At 40.6% G+C, this 20,296-nt stretch overlaps 1 protein-coding gene across 18 annotated transcripts in view; it reads right to left on the reverse strand.

Annotated features, from left to right (window-relative positions):
* The window catches only part of APBB2 (amyloid beta precursor protein binding family B member 2), a 178,433-nt gene that overhangs the window by 16,797 nt on the left and 141,340 nt on the right, over positions 1-20,296 (reverse strand). For 8 of the 18 annotated variants that reach the window (XM_027642569.1, XM_027642570.1, XM_027642579.1 and 5 more), the window contains one exon: positions 3,395-3,400. The exons of 6 other annotated variants lie outside the window; for them this stretch is intronic. In XM_027642569.1, coding sequence (XP_027498370.1) covers positions 3,395-3,400 — 6 coding nt within the window. Of the gene's footprint in view, positions 1-3,394; positions 3,401-9,787; positions 9,993-10,071; positions 10,435-20,296 lie in introns of those variants that run through there. 4 more of the 18 variants (XM_027642585.1, XM_027642586.1, XM_027642583.1 and 1 more) reach the window with 4 other exon arrangements.

Here is a 20,296-nt window from a genome sequence, read left to right on the forward strand (position 1 = left end):
CACCATGCTTGGATGGTGTTTTTCCATGACACATAAATATTCTAGTATCACAAATGGCAGAGAAAACAAGGTGCAAGAAACTTTGCAGTAATATGTATGACAGAAATTTCAGATCCCCTGGATGAACATTTCAGATTTTTTATCCAGACTGCTCTTTCACATGGCAGAGAGGAGAATGATTTATAGCTGAGATGAAATCTGTGACTCTGTTCAGTGCACTTGTCTTTTTATTAGGGTCACATCAAGGAACTTGCGAAGTTAGGGAGAAAAATCCAAAGGCAAGAAACCATAACTAGATGAAACAAGCAGCATTCACAAAAGCTGCAAAATCTGTTTGTACAAGATTTACTGAGGACTTCTCAACTTCTATTTCACCTAGCAGATACCAGACAGACACTGAGTGAAACCACTTCTGCCCTTCCACATCTTCCAAAGGAAACCCACAGCCCCTTCTCCAGGTTACTATACACCAAGTACTTTGGAATCAAGAAAAATAACTACTCCCAAGAGTCTTCTCCTTCCCATTTCTTGTAGACAGTCATGGTGCATTTAACCACATATAGTCTTCTCAGTGATGAGAGCTGGAAGAGATGTGGGGGAGAAGGAAGTTTCCCTATTTTTCTGACAGTTGCTGGTAATCCTAGACACACAGGAAAGCCCTGCACTTTTCTTTCACTCCAGAGGCTCCATCTCACAGAGCTCCTACACCTCTTTGGCTGCTCCCCAGCTACAACTCAGAATGGCATGCTGGGCCACCACTACATTACCCTAGACACTAATTTTTAATTCAGCGAGTGAAAATGCCCTCCCCAAGCAGAGATTTTTGGGAGACTTTTCTTATTTCAGTTCTTGCACAATTGGAAAATGGATTTCCTTGCAGCAAAACATCAGTTCTGCATTTATTAAATTCTCCACAAATGGTCTGGCATTGACAGAGTGTAGCTTGTTTTTCTAATTCAAGCATACAGTTTGTAGGGCAAATTATCCCCTGCTGAAAGGCTGTTTGCTTCATTCTTTGATAATGTCACTTGCTAACTCTCAAGGAGGAGCTACGGCTACTTTGTGTGATACTCGGAGGCTTTAATCTGGCGGCCCTAAAACTCACAGCTGCCGGTTTTTCTTTGATGTCTTATCATTGCCACAGTTCTGCATGCTTCCAAAATTTGTTAAAGCCCTCTCAGAGCTGATATGTCTGATACCCAGCTCAGCCCCTCAGAACCCAGCACTTCCAAGCCTCAAAGCATTTGCATGACTTTCACTCCGATTTCCTTCCTGTGGCCTGATCCTCATGCATCTGTGGAAGCCGGTCCCCCAGACGCAGTTGCCAGGTCTCAGCACTGCTCACTACCTCCTCCTGTGCAGGGGGGGCAGGAATCCTGTCATCCTTTCCACCACTGCCTTACAAGCCAGAAAGGTGGCTCTGAGAGATTACAAAGCATTTCCCTTTCTCCTACCAAGGTCTATATCCCATTCGTGCAAAGGGTCACAGATTTGCATCGACAAGAGTCATGTCAAAGTGCAGTTCTGTATATGAATTGTCCAGATCCATGAGCTCTGCTAGCACAGTGACAAGAGTACAGATTGTACCGCTAAAACGTATGTTCCATGCTGGTCCTTATTCCCAACCTCACCTCATGATCACATGGCCAAAGTACAACCATTGTGGCAAGGAGGACAGTTTATCATATGGGTTGTGGCCACCACCAAAGTGGTGCCCTGGAAACTGCTCTCCTGTAGGACCAGCAGCCCAAGGGGGCCCAGCTATACATCCTGCTGGTGCTTGGGGATCAGGTGGGGCTTACTGCTGCTCACCAACTGCTAGACAGACAAGGCAAGCTGAAAAGGCAACCAGCAGCTTAGACCTCTGCTTGTTTTATAAATGGATTTAACAGAAGACAGAACTTCTGTGACAGATCATATGAAATTCACTGACCACTGACTTGATCAACATCAAGTTTTCATGGTGGGGTTTTTTTTCCTTAATTGCTTAACAACATTTTTGAAATGTGCACAGGCAGGGGCCTGCCTTCTTACCCTGTGCAGCAGTTTTCAAGGAAAACGCACACAAATGAGGAAGTTTGTCAAGGCCATTAGAGTTGCTGCTTCTCCTGTGCAGCATTGTAAAGTGGTGGTTTAACTCCTCAGAATGGCCAGTCTAGCATTTCTGATGAATCCTGAATTTCCTTTAAGTAAATGAATGTGCTATTATGCCTATGAACCTCTGAACATTTTTGACAGTACTTCTGTCTTCCAGATCTAATTGGAAGATGTGGACTTTTGTTTATAAGGAATATCTAAAGACTTAATAAAGAAATACATCAAGTTGAGATGTTCAAAGCAGTGTTAAAGATTTAACTGAATAAGACAGCAGACTACACCAGAATAGTTAATCTCTCCAGTGTGACTTGTTTTATAAGCAATGCTTCCTCTTTATTATTCAGACAGAGAACACAGCAGTTGTGCACAGACACTACCCACGAATCTGCTTGCAGCACACTTTTGCCAGTGTTAGGCTGGGAGGATCATCTCTTCCTACATTCATGAAACCTGCATTAGATTGCAAAGCCATAATCAAGAAAGTTCAAACATTTCCCCAGGCCAACACTGCCTAAAGAATTGATTAAAAAACAGTCAAGCCTGGAAACTGTTCTCATTATATTCCACAAAGCAAACATGAGGAATGGTCCACATCTCTAAACCATATTCCTTCCACCCAGTCCCGCTTTGAAGTTTTTGCAATTTAGAAGAGCAAACAAACCCCAAATCTCATCTAAGGGATGCAATTCTATTGCTAAGAGCCTTTGGAGTGGCTGCAGCCCTTGTGCTGCAAAGCACCTGACTACAATGCCTTACTGTCTGCTCTCCCATGAAACGGGAAGCATTGTAGAGAATTCCAAATGACCCCTTTGTACATCCAAACAAATCAAACAAACTTCCAACTTGAAAGACAAGCGAGCAACCCAGATGGACCCAAAACAAATGCTAAAAATAGGAAATAAATATTGATGTTTCCAATGCTTGCTAAACTTAGCTCTTAAATCCCCTGCTTTAGTATCATGGTTTTTTTCAAATTCAAATAAAAGGTGGGACTTTAATACTACTGTCTTGCATTTCAGATTCAGGAGAGCAACATAATCTAAATTTTAATCTCAAACACTATAAGCAAATATTAGAACCCCTGCATCACATGATTTTAAACTGTCCTAGTATTAGAGGGTTTGGGACCTGGAAAAAACAAAACAACCACTTGACAGTTCTGTTAACAGTAAGGTGAAAAGGCGACACAGAGACAGGAATTTACTCACTGAAGCTGAACTTCTGTTCACTGATACAAACATTGTTTGGTGCATGCTGGAAGGATAAACACGAAAATGGAAAAATGAAAATAATTTACCTCTCTCTGAATCCCGGGAAGCATGAAGAAACAGAAAGAACAAGTTAGAAAGCACTCAAGCAGACAGAGCTCCAACATATGATGAGGCAGGGAAGCTGAAAAGTGCTGTACATTTAGTAGTGTTCGCTGTTGTTTGTAGCACAGTGTATCTAAGCATACTGCCACTATTTCCTTTTGACACTTCTTTTGTTGAATCTTGTTGTTCTGAAGTTTGTATTTCTGGAAACATGGAATGAAGCCAGCAGGCATCAGGTGAATTCAGTGAGGCAGCACAGACATACCAACAGTGAGAAGTAATAAAGCTTAAAATACCACACATAAGTCCAGGAAGTAGTATGCAGAAAGCATAAATAGATATAGAAAGTGCATGAACCTTCCTTCATCCAAAATAACACTATTTACAGCAGATACTGACTAAAGAAACAAGAATAATTCTTCAGAGTGTGAAAACCTTACATTGTTTGAACTGAAAGAGTAGAAAGATTGTCCTCGGTTTTTTTAATGCCTTTTCCAAAAGAAGTGACAGCCAGGGGAACAACCTCACGAGTGCTGAGCTGAAGCCAGGAGGTATAAAATCACCACACACTTTCATTTCTGAAACACTTCAGCAACCACTAACTCTTAGTACGACTTAACCAACACCCCTTTCCTGCAGGCGAAGGTGGGCAGGAGAGGCACAAGCTTCCTTGGCTGGTGGCTGCCCTTCTTTGCCTTCCCGCAGATCCACTCTGCCTGCCCAGCTCCTGCCCTGAGCCCTGGCACTCACTGCAGCTGGCTGCTTTCTAGGTCATGCCAGCCACCAGGGAACACCAGCAGGATGAGCTTGCAGGGACACGGGCACTCCTGGAGCTGTCCTGTGAAGACAGCACACTGTTTCCTGTGATGTTACCACAAAGGGTTCTCTGTGCTGGGGAGGGATGTGGGTTGCTGCCTGCTTCTGCCCACCTCTCCTTAAATATTGGACACCACTCGACGCAATGCACAGTGTCTCTACAGGGATAATAACCTTTCTTGAGAAGAGAGATGTTTAATGTTGCACTCCCACTCCTGCCTGCTGCAGGCATCTCACAACCTCCCTTTTTTAAGAAGGGCTTACCTCCAGCGAGGATCTGAGCAAGGTTCATGTGCGCAAAAATGTGGGACCCTACATCATCCCAGCTTGTAACTAACTCTGGAAGAATAATGCCATCTCAAGTAATAAGGGCAGGATTAAAGACAGAGCACACTGAAGGGAAGGGATCCAATTCCCATGAGATATCTCACATCAGCAAGCTTGCAAAGCTTACAGGGAATGATCTATTGCTTAGAAATGCCTTAGTGAGTAGAACTGGAATAAACACAGGCTTTCTAAGCCAGGTTTTAACTAAACAAGCATATGGTTAGCTAATGCACATAACTAGAGTTTTAATTTCTTTCTCATGTTGAGATGAAACTCCTCCTGATGCAACTTGTATCCACTGTCCCTTGTAATAATCTCCATGCGACTCCTTGTGAAGTAAAATAATTCACTGCAGCAATCTCTCCAGAGATACAGCAGAGTTCCCACCACAGGATGTTTTCAAGATGTCACTGGACAAGGTGCTAGACTATCTCATCTAGGCTCCCTTTCCCATGAAAGGTTGGATCAGATGGCCTTTTGATATTTCTTCCAACCTGGGCTGTTCTATGAAAGCAGTCAAGTTGGAAAGATGATCCATAATTACAAATATAATGGACATTCCCAGAAATTTTACAATGGAAGCGTGAGACAGCCTCATCACGAAGAAGAAACACAGGGTGCTCTGCTCCACTTCTTCCATGCAGTGAACTGGGAGTTTCACTTCTTCAATATCCTGTGTGGATCTCGCCAACCAAAACCCCACTCATTCCTTCACTTCAGCTACATGGGCTTTCTACTGGGTTTTGCAGAGTCAGCAAGGACTTCAACTACTGCTAATATTTTATAAAGTAAGGGGTTAAAATTGGATCTCAGCACTGCAGATATTGTAGGTCTTTCAAGCCTAAACGATGCTACATTTCAGTGCCAATCAGAACTGAAAAAGTAGTATCACTCCACTTTCTGAGAAAATACAGTCAATGTTTCTAAGTAGTACGAGAAGCAAAATATATACAATTTTCTCTGTCCATTAATCACTGGCTTTATATGAAGTTGACAAATAAGAGATTTCTATCTCTCAGAAAAAACATTATATTGGAAAAAATGTCCTGTAATTTAGACACAATATACTAGGGGGAGGAGAGGAAAAAAATTATCCTGGAGACACAAAACATGACCTGCTGGATCAAACTCTGAAAGTGAGATCTATTAATTCCCCAATCATTATGCAAGATACAACTGTACAGAACAATCACCACTGCAGCTGTCAGTAAGAAGAAAAGACCACTGGAGGGAATTCAGGAACACAAGCAGTTGGGTTGCTGAACTTCCTCAGGCAGTGAGGAACGAGTGGGGCTCTGGCTGAAGGACTCTCGCACTGTAGGATGCGTGCGAATCAAGGGAGGCTGCATCCCGCTTCTAACCAGTTAATTACAGCTTTCCAGTCCACTCAACATCTCCTCATAGAGTGTCTTGTAATTTATTAATCATTTTCATAGAGAAGACTATTTGCCTGTATTCTCTTTACATTCTGGTACCTCAAATATGGTTGAATGATTCACCTTTAAACATAAATAAATAGATTAAAAAAAAAATTGCCCCAAGGCTAAAAAGTAGATATGGAATGTTTCAGTTCAAGTGGCAGATTTTGCTGGTGGCTACAAGTGCCAGAAATGTTGCTAGAGCAGCTGTGCAAGTGCTTCGCTGTGGTGCCCTACATATTCCTTTCCAAGCTGACTGAGTTAAAAGGGGTCAAGCCAGAACCTGACAATAACCTGGGAAGACAATCTCCAGAAAATTGTATCACGGCTGCTACACCGAATTTGAGATTCATTTCTGAGGGGAAAAGGCCAAGACCTCTGAGGAAAACAGCCCACGACCTTCCAGTCTGCAGAGGTGTGAGAAAGGAGTATCCCTCCTAGAGAGAGCCCCAAGAGGACACTGCCTCCCAGGGAAGGCGGTAAGTTTCCTCCTCCCCATCACTTCTGCCAGGCACATTTATTCCAGGCTGTTTCCCAATTAGCACCTTTAGAGTTGGACAGAGGGAAGCTGGCAGGGCTGAAATAACATGCCCAAGAGCCCCAGCAGCTCAGGTGCCCCTCACGCCTATCCATCCCCGTGACTGGGACAGCTGGAGTTATTCTGAACTCCAGATACTCCACAGTTGCTACTGTTGTGTCTTCTAATTCAACAAGAGCCAATATAAGACTACAATGTGATGGAGAGCAAACCACACCAAGAAACCCAACAGGTTTTGTTCTTCTTGTCATCTCCAACAAGGTATTTAAGTGTCAAGCTCCCATGCTCGGCTAATGTTGTAGCGAGGCACTGCACAGAACATGAGCCTGGGAGAGTGCTAAGAGTTTACTCCCCTGTATCTGTTAAGTTTACAGCCCACCCATTTTGGTGACTGACACATTCAGATAACTGTGTGAAGACACTGTTAACACTTCACACCTCTTCATTCCTGTAGCTTCCCCTGGAGTTTGGCTGACTGCAACTTCCCCAGTTGTCTTTTTTGAGCAGATCAGAAAAAATAAGGCTGCTGTGTGATAACTACACTATAAGCAAGTACAGAGGTCTGCCTTCCAACTTTCGTGGTCCTTCAACATTTTTACATGGGACTACACCCACCAGCAGTGGCCCTGACCATCTCTCTTCTTAAGAAATAACGAACAGCTGAAATGTCTTTGCTTTCAATTACTGTAGAGTTCCAGTGGAGTAAAACACATTTTTCTTCATTAAAAATAATGATGCATGGCACGAGCCTTTCGTCTTTGTTTACAGTTATAAGTATTTGCCCAAGCACATCCTCTGAGGCATAGAAGAGGCCCTACTCTGGTTCTCTAATTTGTCATTACAAAGTCTAGTAGCACTTAATGCAGCTAAATGTTTATGTAAAATGTAGTTACACTTCAACAACATAACATAATAACAAAACATAACAAATAAAGCAAACAGCCTTAATTTCTGTGCATTTGGAAGTCTCCCTGCTGCTTAAAGAAGGATTATGTCCTTCACTTTTGTATGCCATTAGAGAAATACAGTTTCTTTCAATGAAACAAAAATAGCTGGGGGTTATAATTTTTCTAAGGGTTTGGTAGCATTTTAACCTTTTTTTTATTATTTTTTTTTTAAAATAGTCCTTAAGCTTTTTGTCTCCTAGCAAGTATTCAAGTAGCAGACTATTCCAGCAAACTGGCCTTGTGTTTCTGGGTCCCTGCCACCACCAGGATGGAGACTGAGTAGAAGTACAACTAACACTTTCTGCAGGATCCCCAGTTCTTGGTGGGCCAGATTGTGCCATCAATTTTTAAGCAATTCTCCACTGGTAGGAAAGATTTCTGCTTAAAAATTGATGGCTTGATCTAGCCTTCTGTTGCTAATCATATATTATGAAGACTACTATAACCTAGTCAGATTCTATTTTTAAAATAAAAAGAAAATATGAGGCAGCCTGACATGCTATACAAATCCACATTTTGTAAAGACTAAATTGTACTCTTAAAACAGCAGCCACCTTTTCCCCAAATCACTAGACCACCATTTTACAAGGATCAGTTGGATAGAAGAATTTCTGGTTTAAGTTATTAAGCAATTATTAAATTCAGCCATAAACATATTTCCAATTTGGAAAATTATTAGAACATATAGAAAATGTTTTACTGTCACACCAACATCAAAACAGTACAAAAAAAAAAAAAGGTTATGTTGTTTTCTTTGGCAGATACCACACCAAATTCAGGGACATTCCAGTTATTTTCTAATAGGAAGAAATGGAAACAAACACTTCTTATTCTCTGATTTAGAACTTTAAAATTTCAGGTTTTAACCTGTATTAACTTTACACAGAGCATAAGGTTATCTCAGCCTATCTTAAACTACACTGAAGAAAACTCTGCAGTCTAACACAAATTAAAGCTTTACAGTGCAGTTGAGTCAATGGTAGCAGTCTAATAGCAAATAGATCAGAACTTTGCCCATAGTAAGTTTTACTTCATGTCACGAAACACAGGAAACTCCAAATGATGAACCATAAAGCCTTGCTGAAGAGGATACCCAACAGACTGTAACAATACAAGAAATACCATAGATCTTCAATACACACCATAATTATCTGTAATAGTAATTCAGATGCTTTGTTCCCCATTTGTATTGCAACTGGTCAATGTTTAAAATGTCTTTAGAGATAGGGTTTAAACACACACACTTGTTGTAAAAGGAAAAATTAATCTGTACTTCAAACAAAAAAACCTAACTGGTATTATATAAGAAAACTGCACTAATCTTCCCCTTTTTCTCTTTTAACTTCTTATGAAAATAAATAGGCCACTTTTTACTGATAAATGCTTCAGGGCTAAATAATATTCTTTTCCTTGCTCACAAGTTGTTATAATTACACTAACCACAAGGTAACAGCTACAAGAACATAATTAAAACCATAGTTTTAAGAGGTGAACAGTTCACATACTCCCCTCATAGACTCAGCAATATATGCTGTCCTTTAAGAAAGCAAAAATTACTGCACAAGAACAGGTAGAGCAATGAGGTTCCATAACATGCAAGAAACCTGATGGAAAAGTAAAGCTGCTGAGTTTAAAAAAAAGATAAATGTGCTTGTCTCTCTCCCCCTCTGCATCCAGTTTAATAAGGATTCAAAGCTATATCTCAATTAATAAATCAATGAAATTTCTCCTGTTGCAAATTCTTTATAAATTTAGGTAGGATTAAGCAAGTACAGAGACCTCAAGGCAATATATTACATTTAAATCATGAAGTTTCCTCTTCTGTCAGAAGAGCTGTTAACCATTTTACTTCAACTAAATATATTGTTACATGCAGGTATGTCCACATACAGTGCAATACTTCTGTCATGAAACATGTCCACTTCTGGAGATCTACACCGATCACTCAACCTCCACTGTCAGTTATGGGCTGAAAAAAGAAAGCCCAGACTGGCTAGCTAGAAGTCAGCTGGGAATTATACATAAATAATTATATAGGCACCGTATGCTGGGAGGAAAATACAGGGAGCTTTCTTCTCTTGAGCAAATGAGGTTTCTGCTGTTCTTAACTACAGCATCTTTTCATACCAATCAAAACAAATTATGATCATGCTCTACAGAATCAGGCTGGTCAATACGCAGTCAGTAACCGCAGCCAGTTTAGGAACATGTAATGCTGAGCAGAACACAGCCCCCCAGACCTATTAATCATCAGGATCCATTAGGTAGTTTGCTGCTCAAATAAGCAGCATCTGAAGGGATAAAGGAGGGAGAACAGCATCAAATACTTACTGCTCAGCACACGGTCCCTCTGTTACAGCATTTCTGCTACAGTGCTCTCCTGAAGGTTGTTAAGTGTCAGGTCTTGGAGAAAAGAAATCTGACTTGCCTTTGTCACGCTAGGAGCTGTAATTTGCCTTGCAGGCATCCACACAGGAGCTTTTGACTAACAGACCATAGCTTTGAAAATACAGCTCGAGACAAAGGCTACTCCTAATGTAAGACTGCTGTCTGGGGGACGGAGGGTGGGGAGGGAGGGCTGAGGTTTTTTTCTCGTCACTTTTTAAGTTTCTTACCTTTTTGTTGCAGCAAACAGGAATTAAATGCCAAGCACGTCATACACAAACACCCAACTCAACGCTCTGACTGGTCCCCGTCTCTGTTAGCGTGTATCTAGGCATCAGATGAGGCAAAGTGCACTTGATGCAGCCGTGTACTTGTACTTCAACAACGGGGGCCGAATACCCCCGAGAACAGCAGCTCATTCATTTTGCATCGAGTTGAAACACATCATGTCAGCTCCCACTCTCCTCACGGACTGTGCATGCTTGTGTTTGCCGGCTCCAGCTGTGAGCGAGTGGGTGCTTCTCCCTGGAAGGCACCGCTCCTCTGTCAGCCGTCTGTCGTTCCCTCCCTTCCCAACCCTTTTACATTCCCGCGCTCTCCACGCTCTGACCCGCAGAAGAGGTGCCTCTCCTCCCCCTTTAACAAATCCTCACTGCTACACATTGTGTTTCTAGCCTGTAAACTTCGAAGACTAATCTTTTGTGACAGAAGCAATTTTTTGCAGAAGGTTGACGTGCACAGGGAGTCTTCTACTCCCAATTTTCCAAAAACTCTGCAAGGCATTCACAATGTGGTTCTGTACTGAATGCAACAGAGAAAGTATCTTTAAAAAAAGGCAACAAAGATTTACAGCTAAATCCAAAAATTCAGACAAAAGTACAACTGCATTTACTTCAATGAAATTACATCTGTTCATGCTAGAAGTGAGATTTATCCTTGAGCTGTAAAAACAAATGCATTGAATAATTTGATTTTACAGAACTGGCACATGCAGTAACAGTAAATCCAATTTAGGAGTGTTGCTTGCACTAAAGGTGACAGTAAACACAATGGTCCTGGAGCTCCAGTTTTTATCCGGCAAAACTCCCCATCAAATGTGCTCAACCAGCAACAAAGGGCCACTTCTGCAGGAACTGCACTTAAAATGTGGCGGGGCTTAAATCCCATCCAGGGCATTCAGCTTTCACAGCTACTTTCAGGATTGCACATCACTCCTCCTGGATGCAAGGAACACTGGGAAAAGGCAAACTGTGACCAAGGAACAACTGCAATGTCGCAAGGACATGGGTCACTCTTCCCCATGCAAAGGACTTGCTCCTTCAAATGTGCCAGCAGAGCTGTCTGTGGGATCACACCTGTCCTCAAGGAAAATGAGCCAACATGGCAAACGCCCACCAACCAGTCTCTCTAAATTATTGGAGCTCAACATGAGTGAAAGCACAGCAGGGAATGTGACCATGGATATTTCCACCAGCAGAGCTGAGAAGGTGAAAAGCAGTTAAAGACAATTTTCCAGCAGTCACTTCTTTAAGCCAGACAGATGCATGAGAAGCAGGATGTTTTTCCACCACCTAAATATACCCTCAGAGCCTAGTGAGATTCCTTCCTTCCTGTGTATCATCAACAAGGTTTGGCAGGACCAGTTAAGCTCAAGCAACAACCTCTGCCACCTCAAAAGCTTTCTGCTGATTTCCAGGGAGTAACAGGCAGGAATTTAATAAACAAATCTGTTAATGCTGCCTAAGATAAAACAGTTCTGACTCTTCCTTGGATGTGCTGAATGCCCAGTGCTAGAGAGTTCAAGGCCATGTAATAATTTTTGCACTGTACAAGTAACTTCTCAAAAGTCTTGAAACAAATCTGGAATTCACTTGTGGGGAGAAAAAGGGCCATTTTTATGGACAAAGTGGCACCTGAAACTGGTTAATGCAGTAAAATACACATTCATTACATTTTTAATCCAGATTCCAATATGCATTCAATGTAACTCGTTTAAATTTGAAAATGGGGACAGAATTAATCTGATAACTATTACAACAACCCTCTCCATTGCTGTTCTCTTCTTCTACTCTTGGCAAGTAGCATACAACAGGATATGGTAGCCTTCCAGCTGGCCAAACAACAGCACTTGTGAGAACAAAGTCAGACTTCTACTTAAAAGGCTTTTAAGGAGAAAAACCAGACTTTGCCATTTTAATATGCTGGAACAGGTTGTGGGAGAGAACTGCTCTTCCCTGATCCTCTCTTCAGTACAAAGAGAGGAAAAGAGATTCAGCAGAACCTTGGAAACCTGTAAAAAAAGAAAAATTAAAACTACATCCCAGTCTTCAAGTTTTTAGCTAGCTATCCAGTAAGTAAGCTGGGACTAAATTCTAATCCTGTGTTGGTTTTAATGTTTTGTTATGTGTTAGATGCCATACTTACTGCCTGTGTGCCTCTCAGTAATGATATGACTGGATACAAACATGCTGGCTCTGTAGTTTCGAGAAATATCTTGCCCTGGTTTCAGCATTTCAGCTTCCCTTGCCCCTCACCCTCTGTTCCTCCAAGTTTGTTGCTTCTAATTGCTAAGTATGAAAAGGGCAACAGATTTACCTCTGCCATCAGAAATAGAAAAATCTCCCTGGGCTTGGCCAGCAGGCAGTTTCTGAAAATGAAAAACAATCTGGGCCAAATGTCTTCCCATTCGTGCATACACAATTTGCTTAGTAACTACAATTGCGCCTCATGTTTGTTTTTCTGGTAAAACTTATCTTTACCAATTCTCAGTCACACCCAAAAATGTGAATTCAAACATGAATTTCAATTTTAAGGTATAAGATTTGGGGGGGGGGTGGTGTCTGATTTCTTCCAGTTTACTTGGCCAAATATCTGTATTCTGAAAATGAAACTCACATAGAAATCTTCTTTCACGAACTGTGTTGTAAAGAATAATCATCAGTAAGCTCTGAGACCAGCCATGAAAGTCACAGCACTTGGCATTGGCTGCCAAGCTTGGCTGACAGGCTCTCCCCAGCAACAACTGCCACCAGAAACACTGTGAAAAAAATTACCAGCACAAACACCACACCAAGTCCCATTTCCCACTGCCAGCCAGTGCTGTGAACTTGCAGCCAAATCCCTACACAGGAAGGATCTTAGTACTGCAATTTACCTACAGGCTGCAAAAGAAATAAGCTTGCAGCAAGCAGTGGATCAAACTTACACTGACAAAAACATCAGGAGCAGCCAGCCTTGGCAAGGTGAAAACTGCCCAGGAGAGCTCTCAGCTCATGAAGACCTGACAAATTCAATTTCTGCACTGCCAAAAGTGCCAAATCAAGGCAGCAGGGGTGTTTTAGGACATGCCTGGTGTATGCACCTGTGTTGCTCCAGCCTCTCCCAGCTATCACGTGCTGCCCTCTCATGGGTCCATAGCTGGGGTCTATATTCCCAAGCTGCTGTGTTCCTCACTGGGGATGAGGTTCAGCCAAGCTCATAATGAGGGAATCAGTATTTAACACTGTAAAGAATCCAGGCAGATCTCCACGCACTCAGCAGCAATGACGTGCCCAATTCTCTGGTTAAACTGCCAGTGAACAGCAGGGCACCTGAGTAAATGAAATTAGCTTACACTCTAGACACAGGGGTGGGATTGTGTTCTCCCCAAACTGAACAGTTATTCCTACTGCATGGCCAGAAGCTGTTTTCCTCAGAGTGAAATACCAAGCCTGAGTAATACCAGGAGAGATGTGGCTGGGCTTAAGAAACAAAAACTATCAGTGTCTGTGATCATCATACTCACCCTGAGCATGTGCAAGGTCTGGATCCAAGGGTTTCACATAAACATAATTTTGAGGAAAAAAGAAAACGAGCTTGTGGGTACAGAACTTGGGTTCAGATTGCAGTTTGCTTTAGCTTGAACAAAAGGAAAATGATATTATAGCAACACATTCACGTTGTGAGGCCAAGAGTGTACTTTTGCATGTGCAGAGGGCAGTCAGTCCTAGCTGCTGCACTCACACTGCTGGCTCACAACTATGGACTTGTAGTCCTAACTCGAGGTAAAAGCAGAAGCAGGTTTGCATCCCAGGTCATGCACCTGCAGCACCCAAAGCTCCATTTCTGCCCTACAGGAAGAGAAACAAATGTTTCTCCAGGTAGCCTTGCCTTCTGCTATTCTGAGGCACCCATCCTATCCCTGAAGCAAAACTTTTTGACATTCCCAGGAAACAAAAAACTAGTCCTTCTAGCAAATCTCAGCACAAAAATTTTGTTTAGTCTTTAACAACCTAGAAGCTTAAAATCTCCTATACTTTCATCACAAATTAACAAGCAGTACCAGCAGTGCCAATCTTCTAATTTACCTGAAATTTCCTATTATTTTCAAAAAGAGAGGAGAAAAGGTGAAAGGCAAGTGAGGAAACATGTAATAAAGTTTAAATCCTGGATTCAGACAGGTACATGAGCATCTCCATACACATCACAAAACAAGTTTCTAACATCCACTGATGGATGAAGAAAATTTGAAATACTACACCTTGAGTTCTAAAGGCTCCAAAGTGACAAAATGAATACGTCATTTATGAATGTCTGGATTGGCAATATTCCAGAAGAGCTTTGTTTGGTTTTTTACATTAAGGCCCTTGAAGCCATGTGTGTACTTCATAAATGGAGGGCAAGTTTGCTTTCTCTAATTCATCTCATTATGTTCCTGATGGTAGCTGAGCAAAAGCAGAGATGAAAAGCTATTTTCCTAAATAAATACACATAACTGTCCCCCAAAAAGAAAGAAAGAAAAGAGTCTTCCTTAGTGTGTCTATTTTCTTGTGGATGTTGGTACTTTTAATCTTAAATGTGTATCTACATTGTCGGAGATACACACGCAAAGTGTCTTTAGATTTTTCAGGCACTGCAAAAAGGAACTGGCAGAAAATAAATTTCTTTATGAAGAAAGACTGATGATACACAACTAGAAAGCAAAAGCAGTTCAATACACCCTTGGCAAACTGAACTACACCTGTGATCAGCTTGCCAAAAGAATGACCTTAACTGCTCTGAGAGTGTCTGTAATTGCAGAGGACAGGCCATAAGGACCCAGGTGCACCCTTCAGTCTGAGCTACTGAAAAATAATTCTGTAAGTAATCTACAATTCCTTTTGCTACATTCTGTTGACAAATACAGTATCATTACAAACATTGCCACATGTCACTAACAGGTACCCCAGAACACAGGCAAGCTCACTTTCACAGGTTCTTGTCCGAAGTGGAAAAATGTGCTTACTTCACTGATGTTAAATACAGGATCAGGAGAATACCAGGACAAATACTGAAGCCAGCCACCTTGCAGACCTCTAACTCTTTCATGCTCTTCTAAGAGTCACAGTAGGCTCCTTACTTTTCCACCTGCTATTTTGGTCTCGTACAAGAACCACCCTAGCCCTGCTAAAGAAATAACATTTATACCATCCTGACACTCTTAGAGGTACTACACTGATTTTGCCGAGCAGTATTCAGGTTTTCCAGGTCCATCTCTAAGTTATGCACTAACTCAACTCATGCTGAAGCCAATAAAAATCTTTCCATCAATTACAAGGGGAATTTGGTCCAACTCAGGGGGCACAAGCGTACATCAGCCAACTTTGAAATTAATCAAGGTGGGGAGAGGGGAACTTCAGGCAGTAAAATATTGAAATTCTAGAGATAATTAAGTTCTATGTTTAATGCATCATTCAAATTATAAATTCAAATTATCTTTATGGCATTAAGACGAATAGTATTTGTGTGAAGATGACCATCACAAAAAAAGATGTAATGCACACAGACTTTTCAATGTCATTAAGCACAAATTTCTTTTAAAAAAATACAGATGTTAATGTAAGTTTCTAAATACAGAAACAAGTCAGTCAGCAACTAAACCCCTAAATGTTTAAGACACTTGAATTATCTGTTGAAAAAATTCTTTTAGTTTGCTCAAATTAGTGTTTAAGTTTTTGCTAATCAATCTGCACATATCAAAGAGACTTCAATACGCAATCTACCTCCATTGCCAGAGGCCAAATTGTTCTGAATACCACTGACAAACAAAGGCCCTTTTCCCTGGCGGAGCCACTGTTAAGAAAGAAGCCAACATACCATTCTCCAAATTAAAAGCCTGAAGTGAAAAGGCTTTCTAAATACATGGAATGGATAAGACAGTATATGCTATGATTTACATAAAAATGCACCGCATATAAATATTTGAATTGCAATGAGTTAATAGCAAATGTGGAAAAGCATCCACAGGCAGATATGACATTTAAATAATTGAAGTGGTAAATTGATAGCAAGAGCATCCTCATATATTTTAGAGGCATATCCCAAATTATTATACAAGCGCAGTTAGTCAAGTTTGTGACTCTGCTTAGAGAGCGACACAGGACAAAATTTGTACCTTGTTTTACTACTGCATATACCACATGCCAGAAGGCATCCAGTGGTCTACAAATACATAGGCATGTCACAAGTTCTCTTGATATCAGGAGTAAAACACTCATGCAAACATGAAAAGTTAATACTGGCCTATTTCAATACATCTTCGGTCTACTGTCTCTGCCATGTTAAATCCCAAAGCTAAAATAAACCAGTCTAATGAATCAAAATATGAATGCACACGTGCAGCTTTTTTGCATCCACTTCACTGTATTTGCTTGAAAATACATTGATTCTGTAAGCTTGACTGGATTTCCCTTTTCACAGCTGGATTGTTTCATTACCCCCTCCTAGAACACACTGCACTTCCAAACAATGATGTCAGGACTTAGGGATATAAATGGGAAGTTTTGTATAAACAATCATCTAAGGTATTTCTTAGTGAGAAGGAAAAATGCTTCCAAGACATACAGAAAGAGATATTCAGATGCAATTAGCTTAGGGAAGAGGAGAAAGCAAATGATAATTTAAAAAAAAAAACCAGCTAAAAATATAGGTCAGGAAAGCCAGTAAAATCCTTTTCCTCCAGAGTAATCCTTCACCTATGCCCCATTTACCTGATTCTTCACAGTATGTTTTGTCCTTATTTCAAGGTTACGGGGACCGAAGGGAGTAGGCAATATTGATTAATGGTGTTTCAGAGATTGAAGAGTGCAGCTGAAATTACACATTCTTTGAAGGGTGTTATCTTTTCAGAAGAGCAGGTGCAAACACCATTTCAGTTTTAATTTATTTTATTTTCTGCTTTTCTTGACCATGTCTCTAATGCAGAAGGGAAAGTTTATTATTCATTATCTTGTGCAGTTTGATAAGCTTTTTTCATGGAACTGGAGAAAGACTCAATCTCAGAGCACATTCCATCATCACCTCAAAAGGAGGGCAATCCAGGAAGATCTTAAAACACCTCCCTGAACGATGTAGCTACAAGCCACAATGCATCACTGAAGCCTGTTGTGTTGCTTGTATACAAAATATTTTCTGAAAAGAATGATGAATTACAAACACAAAAGCGTATCCTAACCACACTAAACTTGTATTTATTCTCTTTATTTCTCTTAGCTTTTAATTGTCTAACTAAGGCCAGGTATCCCTCCAGAAGTCTCATGTCCATATGATAAGACAAGCACAGGAGCTCAAGCCAGGTAATATCTCTAAGTACACAGTCTCAGCTGGGAAATAGAGGGTGACATGAGATGGGCACTCAACATGCAGCACAGCTTCCACACTCCCTACTCACCCCTGTTCTGTCCTCTAACAAACCAGTTCTCAGCCAGACTTGTCCCTACCCCTCTTAGTGTGACACACACTCAAAACTAAAAAGAAAATATTTAACCTGTTGTAGCAGTTGTTCAAGTGAAAATTTCCATTTCTGGATCTAGAGAAAGGTTCTTAAATCTGAATTTCCTCAGCCTGTCAGGAAAACACAGAAACTGTACAGCAGAAACAAATCTGCTCTATGTGGTGACAAAGCTAGTGAATGAATAGACATGTGCTACGTGTTTTGTCTAACATTCAAGGTGCCTGCACCATCCAGTAACTAGTTCCATACTCAGTCCCATCAAAGTTGGTCTCCTGAATCCACCAGCAGCCCTCCTGGCCAGCTAACCACAGAACATTTCAGCTGAATATACTGCTGTTGTACGAAGACACCAGGAGAGAAGAAACTGTGGTCCTTTGGTCAATTATAAAACTTGAGGCAGGCTTTGGATTGGTGGAAGAGCAATGCAGATATAGGAGGATTCCGGTAAATGTGCTAACAGAAACTCTTTTACAAAATTGATGGGTTATTACCTTTTCTCTCTTCCTTATTAGCGAGCGGCTCAGAAGGCAAAGGACATGCACCAGCAGTCAAGAAGGAGAGACAAAACCCAACCTGAGGAATGATTTATGTACAGTCCTGCAGCTTGCAAGTGAAAAGAACAGCCCTTTTATAGCTTCAATAGACTGAGGCTATAAACATGCTTTTAATGACGAGGAGAAAAACACAGCAGGTGTGGCTTGTTAAGAAGCAAACACAGCACTGACAATTATTCACTGATACACCTGACACTTCCATGTGACAATTACCTTATTGACCTTGAAATCAAACCATTTATGCAACTGTAAGGACTTTTCTTATTTACAGACAATATTAACCAAATCGTTAGGGCTCTGTTTTCAGTACAGCAGCATAGTGGCTTTTACTTTTCAAAATCACAAAATATCACCTAAGAAACTAAGTCTGCCAAAAGGTTGCACATACAGAGTACATTTATTTTCCTTTAATGCCCATATATATGTATCAAACATAGGAGCTCACAGAGTACACATATATACATGCATAACCACTAATTTGTGGGAACCTGCTTTTGTTCTCGATTTTTGAAGGTGCTCCAGCCTTTCTTAAAATCAAACATTTTACCAACTGATTAATGGAAAACAAGGGATGCTACCTTTCAAAACAAAGTCACCACACAACCCAAGTTAACAAAATTATGAAGCCTTTGCTTATCAGAGGATTGTTAAATAAGTAACTCCAGAGATCAGGATATTAATGTAATGTATGGAGAGTGATTAGTCTCCTGGAAGACGTTTCTGCCTGAGATGAGCTACAAGACACATCCTCAGATTAAACTTTCATCAGCAGATCTCTGTATTTCATCAATCTTTCATTATGGCATAGCTTAGAAAATCATCTGGTCAGGTGTCATTAGAAAACCTCTTCATCTTCCAAAGCAAAAACTACCCAAATAAATTAGTACAAGCAAAAGAGAGTTAAAAGGAGGGCCTGCAGATCGTTTAGGGGTTCAACAGATCAAAACATAGGGAAATACACATTTCTACAGTATTTTAAAATTGAAAGACTACCTTTCACAACAAATCCAATATGTTTTTTATACAGGTTCTTGGACTAGAAGATATAGCTAATTAACAAAAGTCAAGTGCAACAACTTCTGGAAGATCTTCATCCCAGAAACTGGGATGTCACTAACTTTGTGGATGCTTAATCCATCAAAGCAGCAATGTGATCCCCTCACTGTTTTTCTGATGATGGCAAACTCATAATCAGGGAAAGTTGCTTTTGCAGTCAGTGAATGGCTCTGGTATTTCTCACCTCAGTAGCAACAGGTGATTTTACCAGGATAAGCCCAAGGACTGCGTGCTAATATATACATGAAAAGAGATGCAGTGCAATTTCCAGCTCAACAATATGTTTTTCTCAGCTCCTGTTCTCTTGTCACCAAACGCTTGCGTTAGTGCTTTTTCAGTGAACCCTACATCGTTTATGCTACCTTTCAAAACATGTTTCCTAGACTAAACATCTCTATGCCCAAAACACATTGTACATCTGATTATTCAGTCATAAGTTTGTTCTTTCTGCTTGTCCTTTGGATCTTCTGCTATTTAACATCACCTGCAGTCTGAGTTTACTTACAAATAATGGCTACACTGCTTTTCCTGCAGTCCTATTTTTTAAAATGTGTCAATAAAATATTGAACAAATTACATTTCAAAAAGGGTGGGCTCCAGTCCTGAAAGTCATTCTGGACACAAAATTTCTGTAGAAGCACCTATCAAGATTATTACAAAGGGCTAAGAATAGGAAAACTCTGAAATCAATCTTATGAAAAAAAATAGATCCCAATAAAAGTGGCTAAGAACATTATTGTGCCAGCAAATGAAATATTAAGGCTAGCTTTGATTGCGTGTTTAATACATAAACACAATATATAATAAACTTCAATAAACTATTTCTTGCTGTTACTTACAGCAATCAATCTAGAAAAATCATCTTCTCTTGAAACAAGAAATGTTCCCTGTGAACACAGAAAGGCCCACTCCCATTACTGACTGTAGAAGCATGAAAAAAGGTTAGTTTATTTGCTCTTCCAGGTTCTCTGTGTTGTCAAACAACATCTTTTCAGGAAAACAGTTGAGAAAGCTTCTACTTTTTTTGACCAAAAGGTAGAACTAGGTTTGTTTGAGGGGTTCTTGTTGCTTGTATTTTTTAAATTGGATCTGTAC

The sequence above is a fragment of the Corapipo altera genome, unplaced genomic scaffold, assembly GCF_003945725.1.
Source record: "Corapipo altera isolate COAL_440 unplaced genomic scaffold, ASM394572v1 22, whole genome shotgun sequence".
Taxonomy (NCBI): Eukaryota; Metazoa; Chordata; class Aves; order Passeriformes; family Pipridae; genus Corapipo; species Corapipo altera.